The sequence below is a fragment of the Caloenas nicobarica genome, chromosome 1 (genome assembly GCF_036013445.1).
Source record: "Caloenas nicobarica isolate bCalNic1 chromosome 1, bCalNic1.hap1, whole genome shotgun sequence".
Lineage (NCBI taxonomy): Eukaryota > Metazoa > Chordata > Aves > Columbiformes > Columbidae > Caloenas > Caloenas nicobarica.
In genome coordinates, this window is record NC_088245.1 from 141,760,038 (window position 1) to 141,782,656 (window position 22,619).

Sequence of the window (22,619 nt, forward strand, 5' to 3'; positions counted from 1 at the left end):
TCCCGCAGCAAAACACAACCTTGCAGCAGCCCCTGGCTCCGAAATTAGCCAAGACCCCTCCGTCAGGTCCTTTTGGGAGAGGAGCAACCTCTGGGGCACTTGACGGGAAAGCGAGAGCAGCCTCCGGCTCAGCTGCCCCCTCCCCGGGCACCGGGGGTCTCGGCCCGCCGCCGGCGGGGCAGGGGCGGGGCGGGGGGGGAAGAAGGAGGTGGCTAGACCGGCCCCGCCCCACGTCTCCGCACCGGGAGGGCGGCAGGAGGGAGCGGGTCGGGCCGGGAGGCGGCGGCGGGACCAGCACCGCGACCAAGCCCTACTCGGCGGCGGCAGTGGCGGTGCCACGGCCCGGCGGGCCGGGGGTAAGTCCTGATTGCTGCTCTCCCGCTCCCCTCCTACCCGGTGCCGTCGGTCCCCTGCCCCGCAGCACCCCCCTTTCCGGGTTTCCCAAGCCTCTTTCGCCCCCCGCGACACCGCCGGGGCGCACGGCAGCCGCGGACCGGGGTGGGCATGGCGGGGAGGCGCTGAGCTGCCGCTGCCCTCGGGTGCGGGAGCGGCGGGCGCGGAGCAGCAGCCGGAGCCGGACCCAAAGCCGCGGCCACACCTGGACCCTGTGCTCGGATCCAGGAACTCTCCCCTGCACGCTACATCCTGAACCCGTGTCCGTACCTTGCCATCCGTACCGCGACCTGCACCCGGACCCCTCTGAGGCTGAGACCTACTGGAGGAGCATCCCTCCCTTTCCCCTGCGTCTGCTCGTCCCCACGGCAGCGACCCTTGTCCCTGCCGCAGCTCGCTGCCGAGGTGCCCCCGGTGTTGAGTATCCCGGTGCCTTAGTGTGCCGGTGTGCCTGTACCCCTGTGTCCCACCACCCCCGTATGTGGGTATCCCGGCACCCTGGCACATCAGTATCCCGGTACCTTGGTATTTGCCAGGTTTGGCAGCAGTCTGGCCGCCGGCAGAGTGATCAGGTCCGGGGAGCGTGTGGGGCAGTCCAGGGCTGGGGGGCCTGGCAGGGCCGGTGGTGGGGAGCTGGGAGGGATCCTGGTAGGGAAGACTGGCCTCCAGGTGACAGTGGAAAATATTGCTTTAGGGCGTAAGGGGCAGGAAACAGGGCAGAAAACCCGTCGGCAAATCATGTAATGTGGTGTCTTAAGCCTTTTGGTTATATTGTGCGTGATATTTTGTTCATTCCCTGTTGTGGCTTTGCTTATCAGCTAGGCAGCTGCTTAATGTGGTTTCTTTCCAGCGCTACAGAACTAGCCTTTCATGGCCCTGGACAATACAGATTTCCCAGAGAGGGAGCTGTTTTGGTGCAAGGGACGTTGCAAAATTAGTTCTTTGGGTGGCTGCAGCTGAACTGCTTTATGAATAAACAGTCCTCGACTCTGCAGCAGCGCTCATGCTATGAGAAATCCTTTAGATCCAGTGGAGGGCTTAACTTCTTTCTCAGGGGCAGGCAGAAGACAGATCAAGAAGGAGAGACAAGCACAGGCACTTTCAAACAAAACATATGCCATAAGAGATTGCTTCATTCCTGTCCTGGGGGATCTGAGTTCACGGGACAGAGGGAAGTTCAGTTTCTATCTCACTCAGCCCTTGTCCTCTCCCAACTACAAAGCAGGAGGGGCAAGTGACACCAGTTTTAAGGATCAGTATACACCAAGAGGCTGGAGCAACTTATACCTATTGCACAGCTACTCTTCCAGGAGTGTGTGCACCATAGATGCTGCTGTTCAAGGAGTGAGGTGGAACAAAGAAATATTTATACCCCTGGCACTGCAACATTTCGTCCTTGCCTTTTGTACCTGTCACCCTGATGATGAGTTCAGAGATGGGAGCACTAGCAAAGAAAAAAAAAAAAAGGATACAAGTGATTAAATGTCACAGAACAACCCTGGTACAGGGTTCATATTCCTCAAAAAAAATCATCCTCCTCCTAAATCAAGAAAGGGTAGATTCCTGAGCACAATCACAAATCCATTGTAAGAAAAAGAAATGCAGAGTACTCTGCAAACATCCTTCCATTATTTCATCCCGAATGACATGTCGATTTGCTCTTCAACACAGGAAGTACATCTTCTGGCCAGGCATGGAAAACATAGAGCACAGTATGGATGAAATGGGGGCAGCACTGACAGTCAAGCTTTGGCAAGGCAGGCAGGGCAGAAGCAGAGCATTATTTGAACAAAAAGCCTGGGACAGAAACACGTTACATGTTGCAGGAAAAGAGAAATTCAGTAGGTAGTGCTTACTGCGAAGCAGCCAGGGTTCAAGAGGCTATTGGAGCATTGCAGGTGCAGTCTCTCTGCCAGGCTGCTCTGCACTTGACTGCGTGAAGTTATTGAAGATGTATTTTGACGAGGGAAGGGGGAGGGTACTTCCCAGAAGAAAATATACTAGGGTCAAGCTTCTAGCCGAGCCCTAGTTTGCATAACTGTGTTGGGTCTTCCTCAGCACTCCAGATTGTTGTCTTTCAAACTGTGAGTTTGCCCAACCAATTTGTACTGTAGTGTGACTTTAGTGCATCTTAAAACCATTGCCACTTTCCATACAGCTGTGTTGGTTGGTAAGATGCACCTTTCAGATGCACACAGGAGGTGAAATCTTGCATTCTTTTCTTGGTTTATATTCAATGAAAAACAAAACAGGCCGAGCAAAACTTTAGGCAAAGCTCTGGGTATATCTGAGCAGAAAAAGAATACCTCTGTAATTGGCTTGAAGTAGCATTTGTGAAGGAAGTATGAAAATCATACACCATCCACAGAAGTTACTGTTCTCCACAGTTATTGTAGAGCTCCGATTTTCGGTCATCTCTTTCTTTCTCTTTGCAGCTGCATCCCCATGGCTCTCTTCACAAGAACCAGCAGTCATCCCAACACCACCGACTCCCTCCCCTGTGGGGCAGACAACACTACAGAGTCTGACCTGCCACACTCACATGCCTACTACGCCCTCTGCTACTGCATCTTGATTTTGGCCATCATCTTTGGGAACGTGCTGGTCTGCTTAGCTGTGCTGAGGGAACGCACCTTGCAGACCACAACAAACTACCTTGTGGTGAGCCTGGCAGTGGCAGACTTGCTGGTGGCTACTTTGGTGATGCCATGGGTGGTGTATCTGGAGGTGAGTACGTCTTAGGAAAGATTAGCAGAATTTAGATGCTGTAGGAGTTCACCAGCATCAGTGCACACTGTCAGGATAGGCCAACTCTGGTACAGATTAAGTCCTTTCACAATTTAACCTCCCAGCTAGCTCTGGGGTACTTGTGGGGTGGGTGGCAGCCCACAATGTCACACAGGTGGTCGTCATAGGCTAGATACATGCCAGACAAACACACCACAGTCCCACCTGTCAGCACATACCCTGAGCCTTGTTCTTCCTGGCAGAGCACAGCCTCTCTGAGCTTGAAAGGCAGCTGGACTACAGCCAGTAATGTAGATTCTGATTCTGATGTGCTAATACCACTTTCATCTGAGCATCCTTGAAGTTGACTCCATCAGCCAGAAGGGTGCCAGTGAGCACCACGATGATCCAGGAATGGGGGGGGAGGCAATAGGGTGGAAATACCTTGTAGGAACACATCTTAGATCCCAGATCAATCCCTACTTCTGCTGGCCAGAAAACAAGTGAGAGCAGTCAAATCCTCTTCTCCTGTGGAGTTTAAGAGCCTTAACATCCATGATGTTAGGTCAGCTCAAAGCAACATTCCTCAAACAGGCTGACAAAGAGATGAAGCTGAGGAAGATGCTCCAAAATCTTTTTAAGTCGTGTGAACATTTTCAAAATAACTTCAAAGGACTCAGCAAGACCTTGGGATCTTATTCTCCATTTTCCTGATCTTTGCACATTAGCCAATGTAAAAATGTACTGGAATGACCGTGCACGGTATGGACAATTCCATCAGGTATAGGGCAGCAAAGACGAAGACCAAATCCCCCCACACCATGGCAAAATCCTGATTTACTGAAGCCACTCCTGGGGCAAATATTTTTACTAAAGTAAGTACATGAAGGTATGCTACAGCTGACATTTTTGTCTGTTCTCTTCAGCATTTTTACACTAATTCACAAAAATGGATAGGTCTACAAAAATTAGCGTGAACATCTATCAGCCATAAGCTTTCAGCTAAGCCCTGGTACCCTGTTTGCATGCTAACAGAGACAGAATACGCCTCTGAGCCACGATCTCACTGAAGCCTCATGCACTTTCTGTAAGGGGCAAGCTGGGATCAGGCTGAAGGGTAGGGTAAATATTCGGTTGGCAGCTGCCCACCTTTGGCTGACCTCTCTCCTGCAAAAACAAAGCAGAAGCAGAGAGAGATTTTGACTTGTGCATACGGATTGTGTACTGTAGGAGCAGAAAGTAGGACAAGACAGGACAACACCAGCAAATGCCAGACCTACTGTGTGGATACAAGGAGATTTGATCAAGTATAGTGGCCTGCAGCCCTCCTCTGCCACCAGAGTGTGTTGAATAGGCAACACAGCTCAGCTTTGGCACCCAGCCTAGGCAATTCCCTTGTGCTAATCCAAACCACCCTCCCAAACTCTTCCCAGTGCAGTCTCAGCAAGGCTACAATTAAAATAAATGAAGGGTTTGCTCTGTGTATAAGCATTATTAATAAGGACATTGATGGTTAATTATTTATATATAGCATTGCTGTGGAGTGAAAGAACAAAGACAGGACCATGATACCACACGTGTCATCATGTTCCTAATGAAGTCAGTAGCAACATTTAGACTAATCTGTGTGGAGCAGTCCTGGAGCAGTCCTGGAGCTGGCCTGCAGGATGTGTACAGCTCAGTTGTGTTACACTGAATGATTAAAAAGCAAGGAATAAGTGTGTGTAGGGGGAAGTCAACCCAGCAGAACAGAATTAGACTCTGCAATTTGATTGCAACTAAAAAAATATTAAAAGTCAAATTTTACTTCAGGCTGAAACAGTCCATCACCTCAAGCATATTCCAGTCTTTAAGGAAATCACAATATGCTTTGCATTAGAAAAGACCACTCTTGCTGTGGACGGGATGGGACTGAGGCACATCTGTGAAGCAGCGTCTGCCCCCGTGCAGTGCTGTGGTCATGATTTGTGAGCATGACCGTAGGTCCATTCCCTAGCTGTGTTTATAGACCCATTCAAGATTAAATTCCATCTGTGGAGCTTGGATAATCAAAGTAGCTAATCCAAGAGTCACCCAAACAACAGGGAGAAGAACCCACACACATCCCAAGTGCAGTCTACCACTCCCAGCTTTGCACAGTATCTCCTGGAGAACTAGGCTGTGGGACTCCAGCAAGACTAAGTTTTAAGAAACAGTCCAAAATGCCCCAAAGTCATGTAGATATTTGCTGCTGTTTATGGATCAGTGATGCTACCAATGAAGTGAAAATGGCATCATGCTCCAGTACACCATGGGCCTGAAAATTGCCAAGAAATCACTCGCTCCCCAAAAAACATGTACGATTCCTATTAATCTACTGAACATTTGCCAAACCAGATATCTGAGACCTGGCCATTATTTATGGAGAAGCTAAAGGTGGATGAATACCTCAGATTTAAATGCCAGTTGTGAACTTCGTACTTTCCAGTCAATTTTTAGAGTCATCTGTGGCCTGGTCCTTCTCCGGGAAATTTATTATTTTATCAGCCATGCAGACCAGAACTGTCTCTTTCTGAGAAGTCTTTTGGGAAGGCTATGACAGACAAACAATAGGAACATTTTATTAAAAAATCCTCATCTCCACCTAATGAAGATTCTGTCACAAAATTCTCTTCAGCACTGTATCCAGCAATTTTCTGGGGTCGACTGGTAGGTCTAATGTACCAGCGCTACTACCCCAGTTCTTTACTGACCTCTGATGCTGTGGCTGCTGCATCTACTGAAGGCCACTAAGGTTTCTGAGACAGTGGCATTAGGTTGTCCTGCCCACTGGAGTCTGATGGCATTAAATACCATCATGCCTTATAGTCATTATACAAATGGAGTAGGACATACAGCAGCATGGCCTGGAGCATCCTTCTCAGTGTTTTCACAACATCCAGTTCTACCTCCAAAGGGAAAAAAAACTTCAGAAGATGATCGTAACTGAGGTTCAGTCTGCAGTTCAGTTCAGAACATGTGAGAGTAACTCTGTCTGCTCTTCTTGTGGCTCCCACACTGGAGCAGCGAGACCTACAACCCCTCTTTGAGCTCAGGGAGCTGGCCGGACCACCGTCAAAGGGAGGACAACAGAGTCACTGCAGCCCAGCAGCTGACCACTTGTCAGCAGGCCTGACCAACCACATGCTCTTAGTTACTCCCACTGTGCAAAAACATAAGCAGCCATTTCACAGCCGCAGAGAACTAACAGCACCCCAAGAAGAACGCTATCTTAAATTCAAAAATCTTAAGTGAACATGCTTAGATGCACCGCTAATTACACCCCTGATGCAACATCGTGTTCATACTTTCTCATCCATTACTTCTCAATATGACATCATCATACATATCTGATTTACAGAGATTCTTTTGTTTATTTTTAGAGATTCAGGGCAGTGATGGTTTTGCATAAGTTTATGAATGCACAATGGTTTTTGGTGTCGGGGTTTTTTTGTTGTTTGTTTAGTTGGGGTTTGTTTTGGTTTGGTTTTGGTTTTGGTTTTTTACTGTAAGACTTCCTATAGTGTTGGAAAGTTAAAAATAATAATATCACAATTTTGTGGATAAAGCAGACTGGCCATCAAGGAAGATGGGGTGAGAACCTGACCTGAATAGTCTATAGGGAGCTTTAGATTGTCTTTGACAGAGCCAGGATTTCATCCTGGACTCTATTCCCACTTCTGCTGCACAGGCACTGAGTGGTAATGAGAGATTTTATCAGCTCATCTCTTTGTGGTTTGCTCTCATCAGCTGTAAGAGAATAATATTAGACCATACACCTCACCCAGGCAGTTGTGAGGATTCATTCAGTTAATACTTTTGATGTGCTTTGAGATTCCTGGACAAAAGGCACCAGATGGATGAAGAACAGGTACCCTGCCAGCACATGGAAACCAGAAATGCACACTAGCACGTTCTAGCTGCTGTAGCAAAGACTGAGCAGAACAGAACAATAAAAGGAAGAGCAGAAATAGAATTTTTAAAATTATGAACGAGGCCTGTAATATAAAGGCTCTTCTTCATTGTTAAATTCTGGAATAAATTCTGGGTTTGCATACCCCACAGGAAAATATTAACCACTTCACTGACTTCAGCAGAACTGCTTCCCGTTTTAGAAGTTGTGGTTTGTGGAAGTGAGGATGGGTTTTAAGCCCTAACGTTTTGGTCTGTCAAGCATCCTCTTAATACAAGCTTAACACAAACTACATCTTAGTATGGTGTGATCTGAATGTGTCATCCTGAGAGGGTTCACTTCAGAGACATTCCCACCACCACCTTCTTCAGTTTTAATGGTTCAAATTGTTGGGTTTAGCATTTTAATGTGCACAGGACATTGGAAACTCCCTCAGTTAAGTGCTTGCACATCTGCCAGGCTAGTGGCAGCTGGCTTTCATGTGAACACCTGGCACTAGCTCCTGGAGAAATATTCTTCATACTCCATGAATCACACAGTCGCTGCATTGCATTTTGTCTCAGACTACAGTAACACCCCCTTCCTGAATCCCACTTTGAAGGCTTCCAGCATTTTTTTAAAAAATATTTTGAGGTGGTCAAGTAGATCTCAAAACCTGCAACTAAAGCAGAAACAGTGTGGGGTGTCTTTGAAAACTGAACCTACCTATTAAGGTCTCTAATTTCAGAGGGGCAACCTTCAGTTTGCACATCTTGTAGCCCACCTAATTGGGCAAAAAGCTCTAAGGGGTTTCGTTTATTTTTCTGTTTGTTTTTTCCTTTGCTTGATTTTTTAAAAAGAAAGCCAAGGATTCCCACAAATATTAGAAAAGATGAAAGCACAGTTCCCTACTGCATTTTGCAAGCCAATTCCAATTTCTCTCCCCTGCATTCATTCAGGGTTGGAGAGGGTCTAATCGCAGACTGCCTTGTTCAGTACCTGACTTCAGACACGTAGCAGCTGGGTCCAGCAGAGAACACCCTAAAGACACAGCTCACCTCAGCGAGTTTCTGTGCCCATTTGCAGAGATGCTGACACAATCAAAACCATTTACATTTTGCAGTATTGCTTCTTAAACAGTTCTGAAAACAACTCGCACAGAGTGAATTCTGTATTTATACAAGTGCTTCTCTCTGCTGGGAGCCACATCCTTCCCAGGCACCAACATGTGCTGCAGGGTTGACCCACTGCCTTTGAAGCCAAGCTTGCTTGTGGCACCCTCTCCAACCTGATCTGGGATGGGTGCTTTTGAGAGGATCATGAAAATTTTCAAGGATGGAGCTTGCACAGACTCACCGAGCAACTGTCCCTGCTGCCTCACTGTCATCGTGGTCAGAAAGTTTACGTTCATAGCCAGTTTTCACCTTTCTTTTTTCAACTTACGCCTGTTGACTCCTGTTCTCCCACCATGTACTGTTGTGAAAAACCTGGCTCCATCTTCTTAGTAACCTGGCTCCAACTGTCTTATTAGTAATAACACCCCACTAGGCGCTAGAGGACTGCTGTGAGCCCCCTCCCAAAGCCACCTCTCCTCCAGGCTGAACAAGCTCTGTTTCTTTAGCTGCTCCTCAAACAAACTCCAGTCCCCAGGGACTGTCTTGATAGCCCTCTGCTGGACTCACTCCCATTTATCAATGTTTTTGCTGTACTGGGGCCCCAAGACAAGATGCAGGACTCCAGATGTGGTCTAAATGTAAGAAGAGAGATCAAGAAATAGTGCCAGTTCCTGATAGCTTCCCAGGATCCAACTGAACCAGCAGGATTGATGGGGTTGAAGGCTAAAATCCGGGCTCTCTCCAAGCAAGGACCTTCCTCCTTCTCTCTGTCCTACACCTCTTCTTCAACCAGCACAGCATTAGATTCATTAGATTTGTTTGCTGTACTCACCCAATGGGCTCACCTGTTGGAGAGCAGGCTACCTCCTTGTTCTTCTGCTGCAAGGAGCAGGTGCTGAGGCAGACCACCTCGCTCAGAGTCAGGCTGTCATCCCAACCCCGAGGACCGCACAGCCACACAGTGCTTGGAGCTTATTGTTGTCAACCAAAAAGGTCATTCTCAAGAACTTGACAGCTGGACCAAAAAATGCACTTCTCCATCACAAAGACTGGACACAGCTAAGCTTTCATGATTATACACTTCAGATTAAAAATTCAAAACCACCTGAACAAAAGCTCGACATGGTAGCAACCCAAAACCCTTTATCCAAATAGCTTGTGAGTTCTCAGATCTAATAATCAAAATCTGTAACTGAGATAAGAATCCAAATAAGGTTTTAGAAAAGCCTTGGGTCTCAGGTCTCTGTTTCATACATAAATGCATAAAATTTTCAGCATTTTCCCAGCTCACTGCCTGCAAGAGAATTCCAGCAGCTAAGCTGAGAAACACTTTCAGCCCTTAGATTTTCTCAGATAATCCTTAATCAGAGGTTCTATATGGTGATATCAAATTTAAATCAATTTATCATACTAAGCCTTAAGGGAAGGGACAGTTGCTATCCCTTTCTTCTTGCCTCCCTCTGTAAGAGCAACTAAAACATTGAAATCAAGGTGCATGTCCTTCTCCATGACCTACCACTATGTCATTTTGCACACAACATAGGTGCCTTAGTTTCCCTCTGCACATCACAGTGGACATGAACTCATCTAGCTGTTGAGATACTTGGAGAGTGAGCACCTCCTTATATATAACTTATCAGGACTTGGTGCAGAACAAGGCTGACAATTTTGTGGTTGCTGGTGCAGGTAACCGGAGGAGTCTGGACTTTCAGCCGCATCTGTTGCGATATATTCGTCACCATGGATGTAATGATGTGCACAGCCAGCATTTTAAACCTCTGTGCTATCAGCATTGACAGGTGAGAGCCAACAGCACCTAGGGGGATAGTCTGGAGATGGGGGTCCGTCAGTCCCCTTTCCCAGGGTGGCAGGGACAAGGAGTGGGGTTTGCACAGGCAGCATTGGTGTCTTCAGGAACAAAAACCTCCCTGCAAGTCTGTCACTGCCACTACTGCTATTAATAATATCACAGAATCACGGAATGTTAGAGATTGGAAGGGACCTCGGAAGATCATCCAGTCCAATCCCCCTGCCGGAGCAGGAACACCTAGATGAGGTTACACAGGAAGGCGTCCAGGCGGGTTTTGAATGTCTCCAGAGAAGGAGACTCCACAACCTCCCTGGGCAGCCTGTTCCAGTGCTCTGGCACCCTCATTGTGAAGAAGTTTCTTCACAAGTGGAACCTCCTGTGTTCCAGTTTGTACCCATTGCCCCTTGTCCTATCATTGGTTGTCACCGAGAAGAGCCTGGCTCCATCCTCGTGACACTCACCCTTTACATATTTATAAACATTAATGAGGTCACCCCTCAGTGTCCTGTTCTCCAAGCTAAAGAGACCCAGCTCCCTCAGCCTCTCCTCATAAGGGAGATGCTCCACCCCCTTAATCATCTTCATTGCCCTGCGCTGGACTCTCTCCAGCAGTTCCCTGTCCTTCTTGAACTGAGGGGCCCAGACCTGGACACAATATTCCAGATGAGGTCTCACCAGGGCAGAGTAGAGGGGAAGGAGAACCTCTCTCGACCTACTAACCACCCCCCTTCTAATACACCCCAGGATGCCATTGGCCTTCTTGGCCACAAGGGCACAGTGCTGGCTCATGGTCATCCTGCTGTCCACCAGGACCCCCAGGTCCCTTTCCCCTACACTGCTCTCTAACAGGTCGTTCCCCAACCTATACTGGAACCTGGGGTTGTTCCTGCTCAGATGCAAGACTCTACACTTGCCCTTGTTATATTTCATTAAATTTTTCCCTGCCCAACTCTCCAGCCTGTCCAGGTCTCGCTGGATGGCAGCGCAGCCTTCTGGCATGTCAGCCACTCCTCCCAGCTTCGTGTCAGCAAACTTGCTGACAGTGCACTCTGTTCCCTCATCCAAGTCATTGATGAATACACTGAGTAGTACTGGTCCCAGTACTGACTCTTGAGGGACTCCACTAGATACAGGCCTCCAACTAGACTCTGCCCCATTGACCACGACTTTCTGGCTTCTTTCCTTCAGCCAGTTGAAGCCATATATCTCTGCCCACCACGTGTTAGAAGATGTCTGCACTTAAGGTCAGAGAGGCACAAGCAATAAAACATCACCAGTAGGTAGTCGACCATACCCTCATGCTTTTTGAAGGCAGGAGTCAGAACTGGTCATCTAATTCCCACTGACTCTCGAAGAGGGTTTCTCCTTCTGGAGACCTCACTCATGAAGTTTTAATAAATAAAATCCTGCCCTATACATAGGGAGGCGTGAAAATTATTGCTGTATAATCTTCAACCTTGCCCTGTTTTTCAGCATCTTAAAACTGAGCCTATTTTAAGCAATGCTAAGGGCTGGGAGCCAAGATCTCGGCACACATGGTGCTGTCAGGACGAAGGAGTGGGGGAAGGAAAAAACACTGCATGCTGTACCTTTCTAATATGAGGTTCAAGGGTAATTGTACGAAGCAGCACTCAGCTCTGGGTTGGTCCAGTGTTTGTCCATGGGAGCCTTTATCCCTGTTTCATTTTGGCTCTGTCTGCAAGCAGCAGCCCCCAGGTGGTCCTAAAGATGAGACTCCTGTGCCTTCCAAATCCTAGCTTTGCTGAGCTGCATCCCCTGGGGCACCCCGGCAGCCAGAGGCCCTGGACACCCAGCCTGAGCAAGTCTCTGGCTGTCAGCGAGGGTGACACCGGAGCAGGCAGCTGAGGCACAGAGTGCAGCAGGCTGTGGTTGCTCTGTCCCGGCAGTGAACATATGACCTTAGAGGCTTGAGGGATGGGGGTTTCCTGGTTTCTAGGTCCATCTGGTATCTCAAACCTTGTAGTTTCACAATGCTGGCAGTTCTGCATAGCATTTCTCTGCAGTGTTTCCAACTAACTCTGATTTCCTCTGTTCCTCCCTCCAATGCTCCACTTACCATTTCTACAAATTGCCGATCCCATCATCTGATCTTCTCTCCTTTCCTCTTCCATTTCTTCACCACATTCCCCATCATGTTCCCTACGTGGTTTTAATTTCTCCTTTTAAAACCTGGTCCTCTTCCTCCCTCCATTCTTACCTCTCCTCTTTCTGGAGCTGGTTTGGTCCACAGATACACTGCAGTGGTAAAACCAGTTCAGTACCAGTACAGCACTGGGCAGAGCTCCTGCAGGAGGGTCTCTCTCATGATCGTGATAGTCTGGATGCTGGCCTTCGCAGTGTCGTGCCCTCTCCTTTTCGGCTTCAATACTACAGGTAGGTGATGTCCCAAATGGTAGCATGCAGGAAGGGGTTGGAAATGGAGCTGCCCTGTGTATGGCCAGGTCATGGGTCCTGCAGATTTTCCAAGTTACAGGAAATTTTAGGCAACTGGAAAACACACTACAAAGGGTCAGAAAAATTTCCAGTGCTGGAGAGCAGATGTGCTTTTGTCTATAAACTTGCCATTTGCTCAAGCAGACACTGGCTATTGCTCTGAGGACAGATCTGCCTGCTTTTCTGCCAAATCAATGCCCATCAAAGTGTCCAGGGCTACAGATCCCCCCAAACGATCTGCGCATGCAGAACGAATCTCCAGACATGCAGCATGTCCAACACACACACACACATCAGACTTACTGCATCTTGCCAATATCAACAGGTCCAAACACACAGTTTTAAATCTGAATCAGGACACATTTCTAAACAGCGCGGACTGCACATCAGCTCTGCTTGTGAGAAACCTCCTTGCCATCCAACTGGCTGTCTGCCTCCTCACCTAATTCCTTGAGGAGAGCAAACAATTTATCCTGCTCCTTGGAAGCAAGTTGTTTTTTCTCCTTGCCCTCACCTAGGGCAGCCCATTCTCCCTGCAGGCAGAAGGACAGAAGAGCCTTCTGCCCTGTGAGCCACAGGCAGAGGTTCTCTGCTCCCCATCCATCCTCTGTGCTGTGCTTGAGGTGAGAAGGGGATGGGGGAGGGAAGTGCAGCTGTCCCCCACTGCCTGGTCCAGGCAGATGAGGCTGAAGTCACACTTCTGCCTCTAGACAGCTCAGAGGCTGTCAGAGGAATAGGAGAAAGTATAAAAGGAAAAAGGATCCTCTGAGAAAGGATGGAAGTAAATGTGAGAAGAGCGCGCAGAGGTGTGGGTCAGAAAAGCAGGCATGTTGGGTCATGCTAGATGACCCTAGGTAGAGTCCATTTTAAGCATTACTTAGGTGAGTAGGTAGACCACAGTATAATTTGCAACAACAGAGACAGGAGATATTCACACTCCTTACACTGCCTTTGTCCCCCCAGACCACCTTTCAACTTGCTTTGCCAATGCACCAGAGCATCCCTGTACTAAACTGAAGCAGCTCAGCCGCTCCTCTCTCTTTCTCTCTTCTCCTCCCCAGGGGATCCCAGTGTTTGTTCCATATCCAACCCTATTTTCGTCATCTACTCCTCTTTGGTGTCCTTCTACCTCCCCTTCATGGTGACCCTGCTGCTCTATGTCCGGATTTACCTCGTGCTAAGACAAAGACAAAAGAAGCGAACCCTCACCCGGCAGGGTAGCCACAGCGCCAGCGCCAAACCGTGCTATGCACACAAAGTAAGATCTACACAAACGCCATAGAAGCTGTCAAAAAGGACAGGGCATGCATCATTTCTTCTCCTCAAAGGGTCAAAGCACAGAACAGAGAGCATAAAGAAGGGATATGGCATGTTTTCATCCCATCCCTCACTCATACTCCATGATATCTGAGATGTAGAAGTTCCAGTTCAATCCTTTTCAGCCCTCTAGAAAGAGGATACTCCCTGTGTATCTCTGCTCTCTGGAACAAGGCAACTAGAAAAGAGCACAGCCTATTCCAATATTTCTTCAGAGCAGGGCTTTCTCAGCCATGCAGAAGTCTGGCTAATTTCTCCATTTATTGATTTTAATGTCTTCATTTATTGATTTTTGCTCTATGAAGCTTTGTTCTCGGGGCTTTGCAGGCTTTAACCTAGATTGTTTAAAAAACCAAAAAAACAACAGCAGAAAACCACAACCTCTTCATCTGATTGAATTAAGAAGTGACAATGCTCATGGTGCACGGAGTATTCGTTCTGCTGGCCTTTCTAGATTAAATATCTGCAACCATGGGAACCAGCACAATGGTTTGAAAGGGATCACCTGGTCATGCATATCTGCTTGTTTCACCCATTTTCTCACAGCAAAGCTACATTTAAAAAGGGTGGGGATGTTGAGGGGAGAAGAGTCAACACAAAAAATACAAGTGAAAGGTTAGCAGAGCAGGTGTTTCTCTTCTTGTTCTCATGCTTCTCCTTGGTGGGATGGAGGCAGAGATTTGTCAAGGTGCTGGTCTACCCCTCTGATAAGCCAAGGTCAGTCCAGAGGATATGGTACAAAACTAAGAAGCAAGTGGAACTAAGAATGACTTATACAACTTTTCTCATCATCCTTTGACCAAATGAACAGTTCGGATGGTTCCCAGTTCCTCTGTGGCATCCTCTTTTGCAGGAACATACGGAGAAAAAAGCTTTGCCAAACAGATGCCAAGGCACCTCTTCCCCCTGTCTCCCACTCAAATGCTCAGGCCAGGAGACATCTACCAAAAGGAAGTTGCTGACTGTCTTCAGCCTACAGCGGTACCGCAGCTTCTGCCACGAGGCAACCCTCACCAAGGCACCAGGGACTGCACAACACAGCAGGCTGGAAGAGAGGAGAAAGAGCATGAAGCCAGGACTGGAGGTACGGAGGCTCGGCAATGGCAGAACCATCAGCTCTTTGAAGCTATCACACCAGCAGCCCCGGCTGATCCAGCTTCGGGAGAGGAAGGCTACACAGATGCTAGCTATTGTCCTGGGTGAGTGAGAGCCATTCTGTGTAGTGAGGTGCAAGGGGTGGTGGTTTGGATCTTGCCAGAGCAAGGAATCTCCTAGTACTGTATTAAGATTAAAAAAATGCAAGCCAGGCCCAGACTTCAACTGTCATTGCTCCACAAACTCAGGAGAGAAAACTGTGGGACATTTAGAGATCTAGGGTAGAATCACAGAATAGTCTGGGTTGAAAGGGACTTTCAAAGGTCATCTAGTCCAACCCTCCTGCAATGAGCAGGGACATCTGCAACTAGATCAGGTTGCTCAGAGCCCCGTCTGCCTGGCCTTGAATGTCTCCAGGGATGGGGCATCTACCACCTCTCTGAGCAACCTGTTCCAGTGTTTTACCACCCTCATTGTAAAAAAATTCTTCCTCATGCCTAGTCTGAATCTCCTCTCCTTTGGTTTAACACCATTACTCCTTGTCCTATCACAACAGGCCCTACTAAAAGGTCTGTCTCCATCTTTCTTATAAGTCCCTTTTAAATATTGAAAGGCAGCAATAAGGTCTCCTCGGAGCCTTCTCCAAGCTGAACAATCCTAACTCTCTCAGCCTGTCCTCATACGAGAGGTATTCCAATCATCTTGGTGGCCTCCTCTGGACCTTCTCCAACAGGTCTGTGTCTTTCCTGTACTGAGGGCTCCTGAGCTGGATGCAGAACTCCAGATGGTGTCTCACCAGAGCAGAAGGGTTGTGCTGTCAAATGTTGAGAGCCAAGTATGTTAGTGTTTTATTCACTATGTTTTGTTACCCTCCTGTTTTAAATCAGTGGCCAACATACCCTGCTAGAGGGAGCAACAGCCAACACCTTTGCTTTCCCTTTTCCTTTATTTTATGATGATGATGATGACGGTGAATGTAAAGTTGGAATAATCCTAAGTTTCCATACATGCGGCAGCTCTTAGGTCCAATTACAGAGGGGGAAACTGAGGCAAGGAGCAGCAGAAGAACCAGCCCATTGAGCTGGACAGAAGCCCACCCCAGTCACCTGCCATGGTCACCAGATCACCAGGTCACCAGGTCATCTCTCATTAACGTAGTAGTAGCAGGGAAATAATGCAGCCCTCATCATAGCTGATTAAATCAACTAAGGCAGCAGTATTTCCCTCTAAGTTGTGGCCACTTGCTTTTGTCTGTCACCAGGCCACTTCTGAAGCCTCATCCATTCACATAACTGGTCCCAAGGAGCCTGAGCTTTTGCCAAATCCCCCTGTATCAGGAATAAACATCACTTTCAGCATTTACCAAATGCAGATACATGCACGGAAATAGTGAGAGGATGGAGGGAGAGGGCACAGGTGCAGGTCCCTTTCCAAGTAGTTGTTTCTCTAAAGTCATTGATTGTTTTCTCCCTCTCTCCAAACCCAGGGGCATTCATAGTCTGCTGGCTGCCCTTCTTCTTGATTCACATCCTCAACACCCACTGCCCGTCCTGCCACGTGTCCCCAGGGCTTTACAGCGCCAGCACCTGGCTTGGCTACGTCAACAGCGCCCTCAACCCCATCATCTACACAACCTTCAACACGGATTTCCGCAAAGCCTTCCTCAAGATCCTCTGCTGCTGACCGTGGGGCTGGCACCAGGCCGCATGGGCTGCGGTTTGCAGCAGACTGCGGGGCTGGGGACAAGGCAAGAGGCCCTTCCCTCCCTCTGCTTTACACACTGTGGGGAGCGATGTGCCCCCTTCAGCTGTGAGCGGTGGTGTTTGGCACAACATGGACACTGCCGACAGCCAGACAACCTCTGTACCAGAGTGAAGAGCAGGAATGTGCCCCACCTGCGCACAGGCTTCACACACCCAGCCTCGACGCTCCTGCTTAACAGAGTACAAGTGCTTCCCACTTCTGAAGACGGGGGGGAAGAAGACACGGAGGCAAACCAGTGAGTCCCTCAGTGCTGGGCACAGCAGCAGAGAGAGGCAGGCCCGGGCGTGCGATGGAAGATCAGCCACTGCAGCGTGCCGCTCCTGGGAGCTGCAGGCAGGATCCTGCCCAAGTGGGTAGGATCTCCCATCTCGCCCATCAACGAGCTGGGAAGGCATTTCCTCTCCCATTGCTGGAGGCTCAGCCTGCAGAAAGCACCCAGCTCAAGCACAGCAGTCCTAATAACAGGGCAGAACACGACCTCTTTGGTAAGGATCTTGATCACTTCGATCAGGAGCCAAGAGCAAAAGTTTTGCAAGGAAACTTAGAAATGGAGCACTGATTGAGAAAAAGTGATGTTTCTGTTGTCTCCATCAAAAGCTTTGCCCATAAAACTGGGTCAGTCTCAGTGCTTGAGAAAATTGCCCCAGTTGCAAATGAAGCCATCTCCTGTGCTGCCGGCTTGCATTTTATTGCTCCTTGCAAGGTGAAGAGGTGGCTGCCATCCCTCTGGTAGGTCAGGTCACAGGAGAAGTGCAAGATTATCACAGTGTCCCCGCTCTTCCTAACCCAAGGACCAGTGATAGATTTGCCACTACTTAACTACCACACACCCAGTCATCTACAGTGGCCACTAAATAGGCCCCAGGCCTAGTATAGCTCCAGTTTTGCCTGCAATAGATTCAAAGCTGTTTTTCCAGCTGGGTCAGGTTGCATACACCCTGACTCAAAACTTGTTCGTAGTCTCCTTGGAACCGATCTCCCTTCCTGCTTCTCTCCCTGTCAGGAGGACTGCTAGATTAAGGGTTTGTCCCATCTGACTGCTGTGATAACTCCTGTACAGCCCATGCCTGGGGGAGAGCTGTTTCAGTAACATCCCTCCCAGTAAGAAAGGGTGTGTGCTTCATGATCAGATTCAGGACCCTCCCTGGCTCCCCTCACCCACATACCTGTCAGTGCACAGGGCATCCATACGTTCCAGCTTCCAGGAGATGGACAAACACAGCCTTGCCACGGTCTCCTTTCCCAGTAGTATCCTACAAAGCCATTTCTAGTAGTTCCTGGATGAAAACATCAGACAAGCCCTGCCATCCCATGTTAGCTGGTCTCATGTCAGGGGCTCAATGCTCTTCTCCTTGTATAGCCAAACCTGGCCTGGGACAACCTCAACACGTTTCTCTCGTTTTCCCCTCCTTGCTGTACCAGATCAGAGGCTCCAGGTCTCCCTCCCTAGACCAGGCTTAGCCATGCTGTTAGCTGCACTCGTTTGGCAGCTTTGGGCCTAACTGTGTGTGCGGTCTCTGCCTGTGTCCATGCCACAGCTCCTCCACCTGGGAAAGGCTTCCTCTCTTTCCTTATATAAACCCAAACCCATTGTCCTCCATCTCTGGAGCACATAGCAAAGCTCTAGCTTCTTCTTTGTTTGTCTGGGTTTGGGGAGGAGATGCTCATGGACAGCATGTGGTGTTTGCCTGGGGAGGTACCCTCCATACTGCATTGTAACTACATTATTCTAATAAAACAAGAATGTAATCAGAAGTTTTGGTACCTTTGTGGTGAACGTAGCCCTTCCATAAGCCTTTTTGCACCTGTTACCATCTGGACACTTTCCCTGCACAAAATGATCATCTACCTGGACACCCACAAGAGGCCTTTAGTATTACTTGCATTTTACTTGCAACTGGGAAATAAATCATTGGGTGTTGTAAGCACTTCCAGTAGATGAATTCTGAAAATATGGCCAATTAGTTTCCCAGCTACATGAGGCAGGCGTGCAGTAGTGTTACTCCATCTGCTTAAACGTTCTGGACAGCATGGGAGGTGCTTGGCACACAGGATATTGAGACTATAAATCGAGTGAATCAGCCTATGGACAGAGTGCTGCTCAAATAATTTTCATTAAGGTGCTTCGTAGCACAGATCACCAGGGACCAGTTTTGGTTGCTTTATAGAAAGATGCCAGAAAGGTGGAAACAAGGAAAAACATATTTTAAAGTGTGACTATGTCCATTTCAAGTCCAGGCTTAGCATCTCTCAGGTGTCATGTTCAGTCTGAGCTTCCTTGAATTTGAACCTGTCCTTCAAGCAGTGATACCCAAGGCAATTCAGGATAGAGAGGAGGAATACAAGGTGTGGCAGAAGACCAAGCAGTATTTTGGTACCCACACAGCTATGAGCGATGGGGAAAGTTCTATATCTAAAAATGTGGTCCTTTAATAATTAAGATTGGAACTATCAGATCACAGAACTGACAGCAACCTCTTGAGCTATAACCTGCTATGGGGGGGGAAAAAAAGTGCACCACAAAACCCACCCACAATTACAAAATGTCAGCTCCAAAAAACTCAGTCTCTGTCTCCCCCCTCCCTCAAGTAATGCTGGGGCTCCATGCCCAGTTTTACTGTGGCAATACGAACACAGGTGGCCTCACAGGAAAGGCCAAGGAACAGAAGCGACCAAAGGTGCAACCAGTTGATGCCCCTCCACCTTCCCCAGCAAGCCAGAGGGACAGCTGAGGAGCCCCCAGGACCTGTGCTTTACAAACCCCCACTCATTATTTGCAGTAGAATAATCCACGCTCTCTCATTTTTTAACTGAAATGCCTCCTCCTAGCCTTCATTTTCTACAATGTTTTCATCTTTGCTGTTTTTTTCATATGGCTCCGCAAGTGGCTGGAAGAGGAGAGGTGAGCCGTGACTCTCTGCTCTGCTGAAGAACAACAGGGTTTCATTTACATGGTCATATCCACAGTAGAAGAGCCTTTGGAGAATGCAGAAAGCCCCTCTCCCACAGAGAGAAAGTGGGAGCTCAGAGACTGCCGCAGGCTGCAGATAATTCCCAGTGTCAGGAGACCTGCTCTGACAGCGTGGCTGGGCAGATGTGCAGGCACAGTGAGGGGTCCTGCAGCCTGTGCTCCACTTCCCTCTGCCTCCGCCACGCAGCAGGAATGGGGTACCTAAGGTCCCCTATGATGGATGCCAGCAGGCAAGATAGCCAGGAAGCATCTCTACTGTAGCTGAGGGCAGTTAAGACCCTTCTGTGATGATGGAGAGCTGACAAAACCCACTGGGAACAGCAGCCCTCCCCTCAAAGGTACAAGGCAGCCATCCAAAGTACTGCCTGTCTAGACGCAATTACAGCACGTCTGAGAGATGGGCTGAAAAACACCATTTATCCCCTGCCTCCACGGTTTCTCCGTGCAGACACGTCCCAGCTCGCAGAGCTGTAGGCTCTGGCTGAGCTGCTGAAGCCCGAATGAACGAGCCGCTGGGCCCGTGTACCCCTATGGCTGGCTCAACAGGCTCACAGGGAATAACGCTCAGGTTAGCAGGAACATGAAGCACCACACACAGACTCTGGCAAAGCCACAAAGACCCTGATCTCCTCCACACATACCTGGGGTATGTCTGTGGCAGGTGTGCCACATGTTGCATGCATCAAGTTTGCTGCTCCCACCTGTGATGCTGTTCTTTGGGGGCTCCTAAACAATACAACCCACCCAAGTGTGTACCTGCACCTCCCAGTGCCCTAGCTGGAAAGACATGGGGGACCCTCATGATGGCTGCAGGTCTAAGGCACTTTTTTTTTTTTTTTTTAGAGCATAAAACACATAAATAAAATGGATTCTAAATCTGCAGTTTAGAATAAGAGTTGTTTTCAGAATAAGTGGTAAGAGCCTGGCTCTGGGCTGGAAAGGACGGCCAGCCAGGCAGCAACTTCCTCTCCTTGGTGCCTCTCAATCGGCAACCTCTCTGGCTGCTGTGTGGTAGCCATCATGGTAGAGGGTATTTACGGTGGGTACCCAACATCTGAAAACAAAGACAGACAAGACAACCCATCCCAAGCAGCTCTCAGTCTCTCACTCCTACAAGCACAGCAGGCAGAAGCAACCAGAGAGCATCTCCGTAGCTCAGTCACCCCTTCACAGACCACCAAAAATTTCTGTTTAGGCAACTATACAGTAGTTATTGTAACTATTTCTGTGGCTTACTTGGGTGCAGGTACAACAGGAGATGAACATCACGGATCAGAGCCCCATATGCGCCCCATGGCTCTCGGCTGTGTTCTCAAGGGCCACAATTTAAACTTCAGGTCTAGCGGCAAAAACGGAGGTTATCCAAGTTACTAAAACCTTAAATGGTTCCAGGTGCCAAACTGAAGCCATCCAGAGCTAAAATCAGTAGTTCTTATGTTGAGTTTTACATTGTAAAACATAGAGAAGAAAACATAAACCACTTTCTCCCATCAGAGGCAGCAGCAGGCATGACAGGCATCAGGTCATGCAGGAGTCTTTAAGCAGGAGAGCACAAAGGCCCACGGAGCAGAAAGTAAAACAATTTTCCGTGAGGGAAAGCTGTCTGCTGGGAAGGCAAGGAAACGATGGAGGAGCGAGGTCTCACCTGCCAACATGGCCCTGCTGCTCCGCAGGTGACACTGCCCAGCTAACATGCTCCAGTGCACCTTGCAGCAGCTGCAAACAGACACTAAAAAACTACATTTGCCAGACTACAACAAGGACAAAGCAAAGTCTTGCTGAAAGCCTCACTTCCCCAAGTAATCCTCCTTAGACTCCTTAGGGGATGGGCAGGCCAGCTATGCAGCTGAGCTCAGCTGGACCCTGCTTGTGGGGCTAAGCATAAGCAGCTCCCCCTTGGAGGGGAGTATGCCTGGAGTCTGCCAAATTGCAGCCTCTCTGAGGAGGATCAGAGTGACTTGGGGACCTAATTCCCCAGGCTGGTCCCCTGTCCACAGCTGGGGTCACCCCAACCTGCTCAGGCTAGCAGCTCCTCTGGAAGGGGCAGCCTGATGCAAGAAGGAGCTTGGCTTAAGGTTATTGCAAAGCAAAGCCCTGTCTTAGTCAGTGTTACCAATGTGATGGTTTGTGAAGAACATATAATCAATGCCAGCATTTTGAGGAAGGATCAACATGCTGCAGGCTGCTGATATGGTGATGCTCAGAAAACTACAAATAGGAATTGCAGACACCCAGAGGACGTTGGTACCATTCTCATTAGTTTCAGACAAGTGTGTGATGTTTTGCTCACAAAGTGATGACAGTTTCTGGCAGCCTTCAGCCTGCAAAATGCTCCTGGTTGTGAGGTGTCTCATCTCCCAAAGAGAATGGGCACATCAGTTCTTTCTCAGACCAATGCAAGTACCCCAAATCTAAATTAGTCTTGGAGTGGACCACTGAAGTGAACTTTTCCTTATCTAATAGCCATAATGAATTAACATAGTTGTCATCTCCTGCTGGTATCTTACCACATGACCTGCTGCCTTCAGAGCAAAGGAAGGCTCACGAGGCTGCAGGCAATTCAAGGTGTGAGGGATTCAAACCAGTACTTCTTCAAAGCCAGCATCAGCTGCTACATACATCTTGCTGAATGACATTGAACAGGAGGTAGAATACGTATCCCAGACCAATCCTGCCTTTCAATCTCAAATGTCACTGATCCAGCTGTGCTCTGTTACTCTCCAAACAGCCAATCTCAACTCAAGACAGAGTGGTGACCTTTCTTGTTCTGCTTTTCTGGCATCACTCATGCCACCCTTCCTTTATTTCATACCACCTAAAGCACCAGAACGGGAGCCCATCACCTCTGATGCCAACCACACCTTTCTCCAGCAGAGATGATCTTTCTCCCAGACCCAGGCAAGGAATTCTCTTGAGCCTCCTTCATGATTCTGGCCACACATCAGTTAATCTCCTCCTGCCAGACACTGGTCTCATCTCATCCCTGAATGCCTCTGGAAATGTGAGGCAAAGAAAAAGAAAACCCCTAGAGGCAAAGAAGAAAACTAACGTAATTAAAAATTA

At 48.5% G+C, this 22,619-nt stretch overlaps 1 protein-coding gene across 1 annotated transcript; it reads left to right on the top strand.

Moving 5' to 3' along the window:
- Positions 1-313: 313 nt before the first annotated feature.
- DRD3 (dopamine receptor D3) lies at positions 314-16,504 on the top strand. The gene is made up of 7 exons (XM_065651914.1): positions 314-356; positions 2,829-3,120; positions 9,832-9,944; positions 12,207-12,349; positions 13,471-13,667; positions 14,580-14,925; positions 16,308-16,504. The coding sequence occupies exons 2-7, from the start codon at positions 2,839-2,841 to the stop codon at positions 16,502-16,504; spliced, it is 1,278 nt and encodes a 425-aa protein (XP_065507986.1). The 5' UTR covers positions 314-356; positions 2,829-2,838.
- Positions 16,505-22,619: the final 6,115 nt, after the last annotated feature.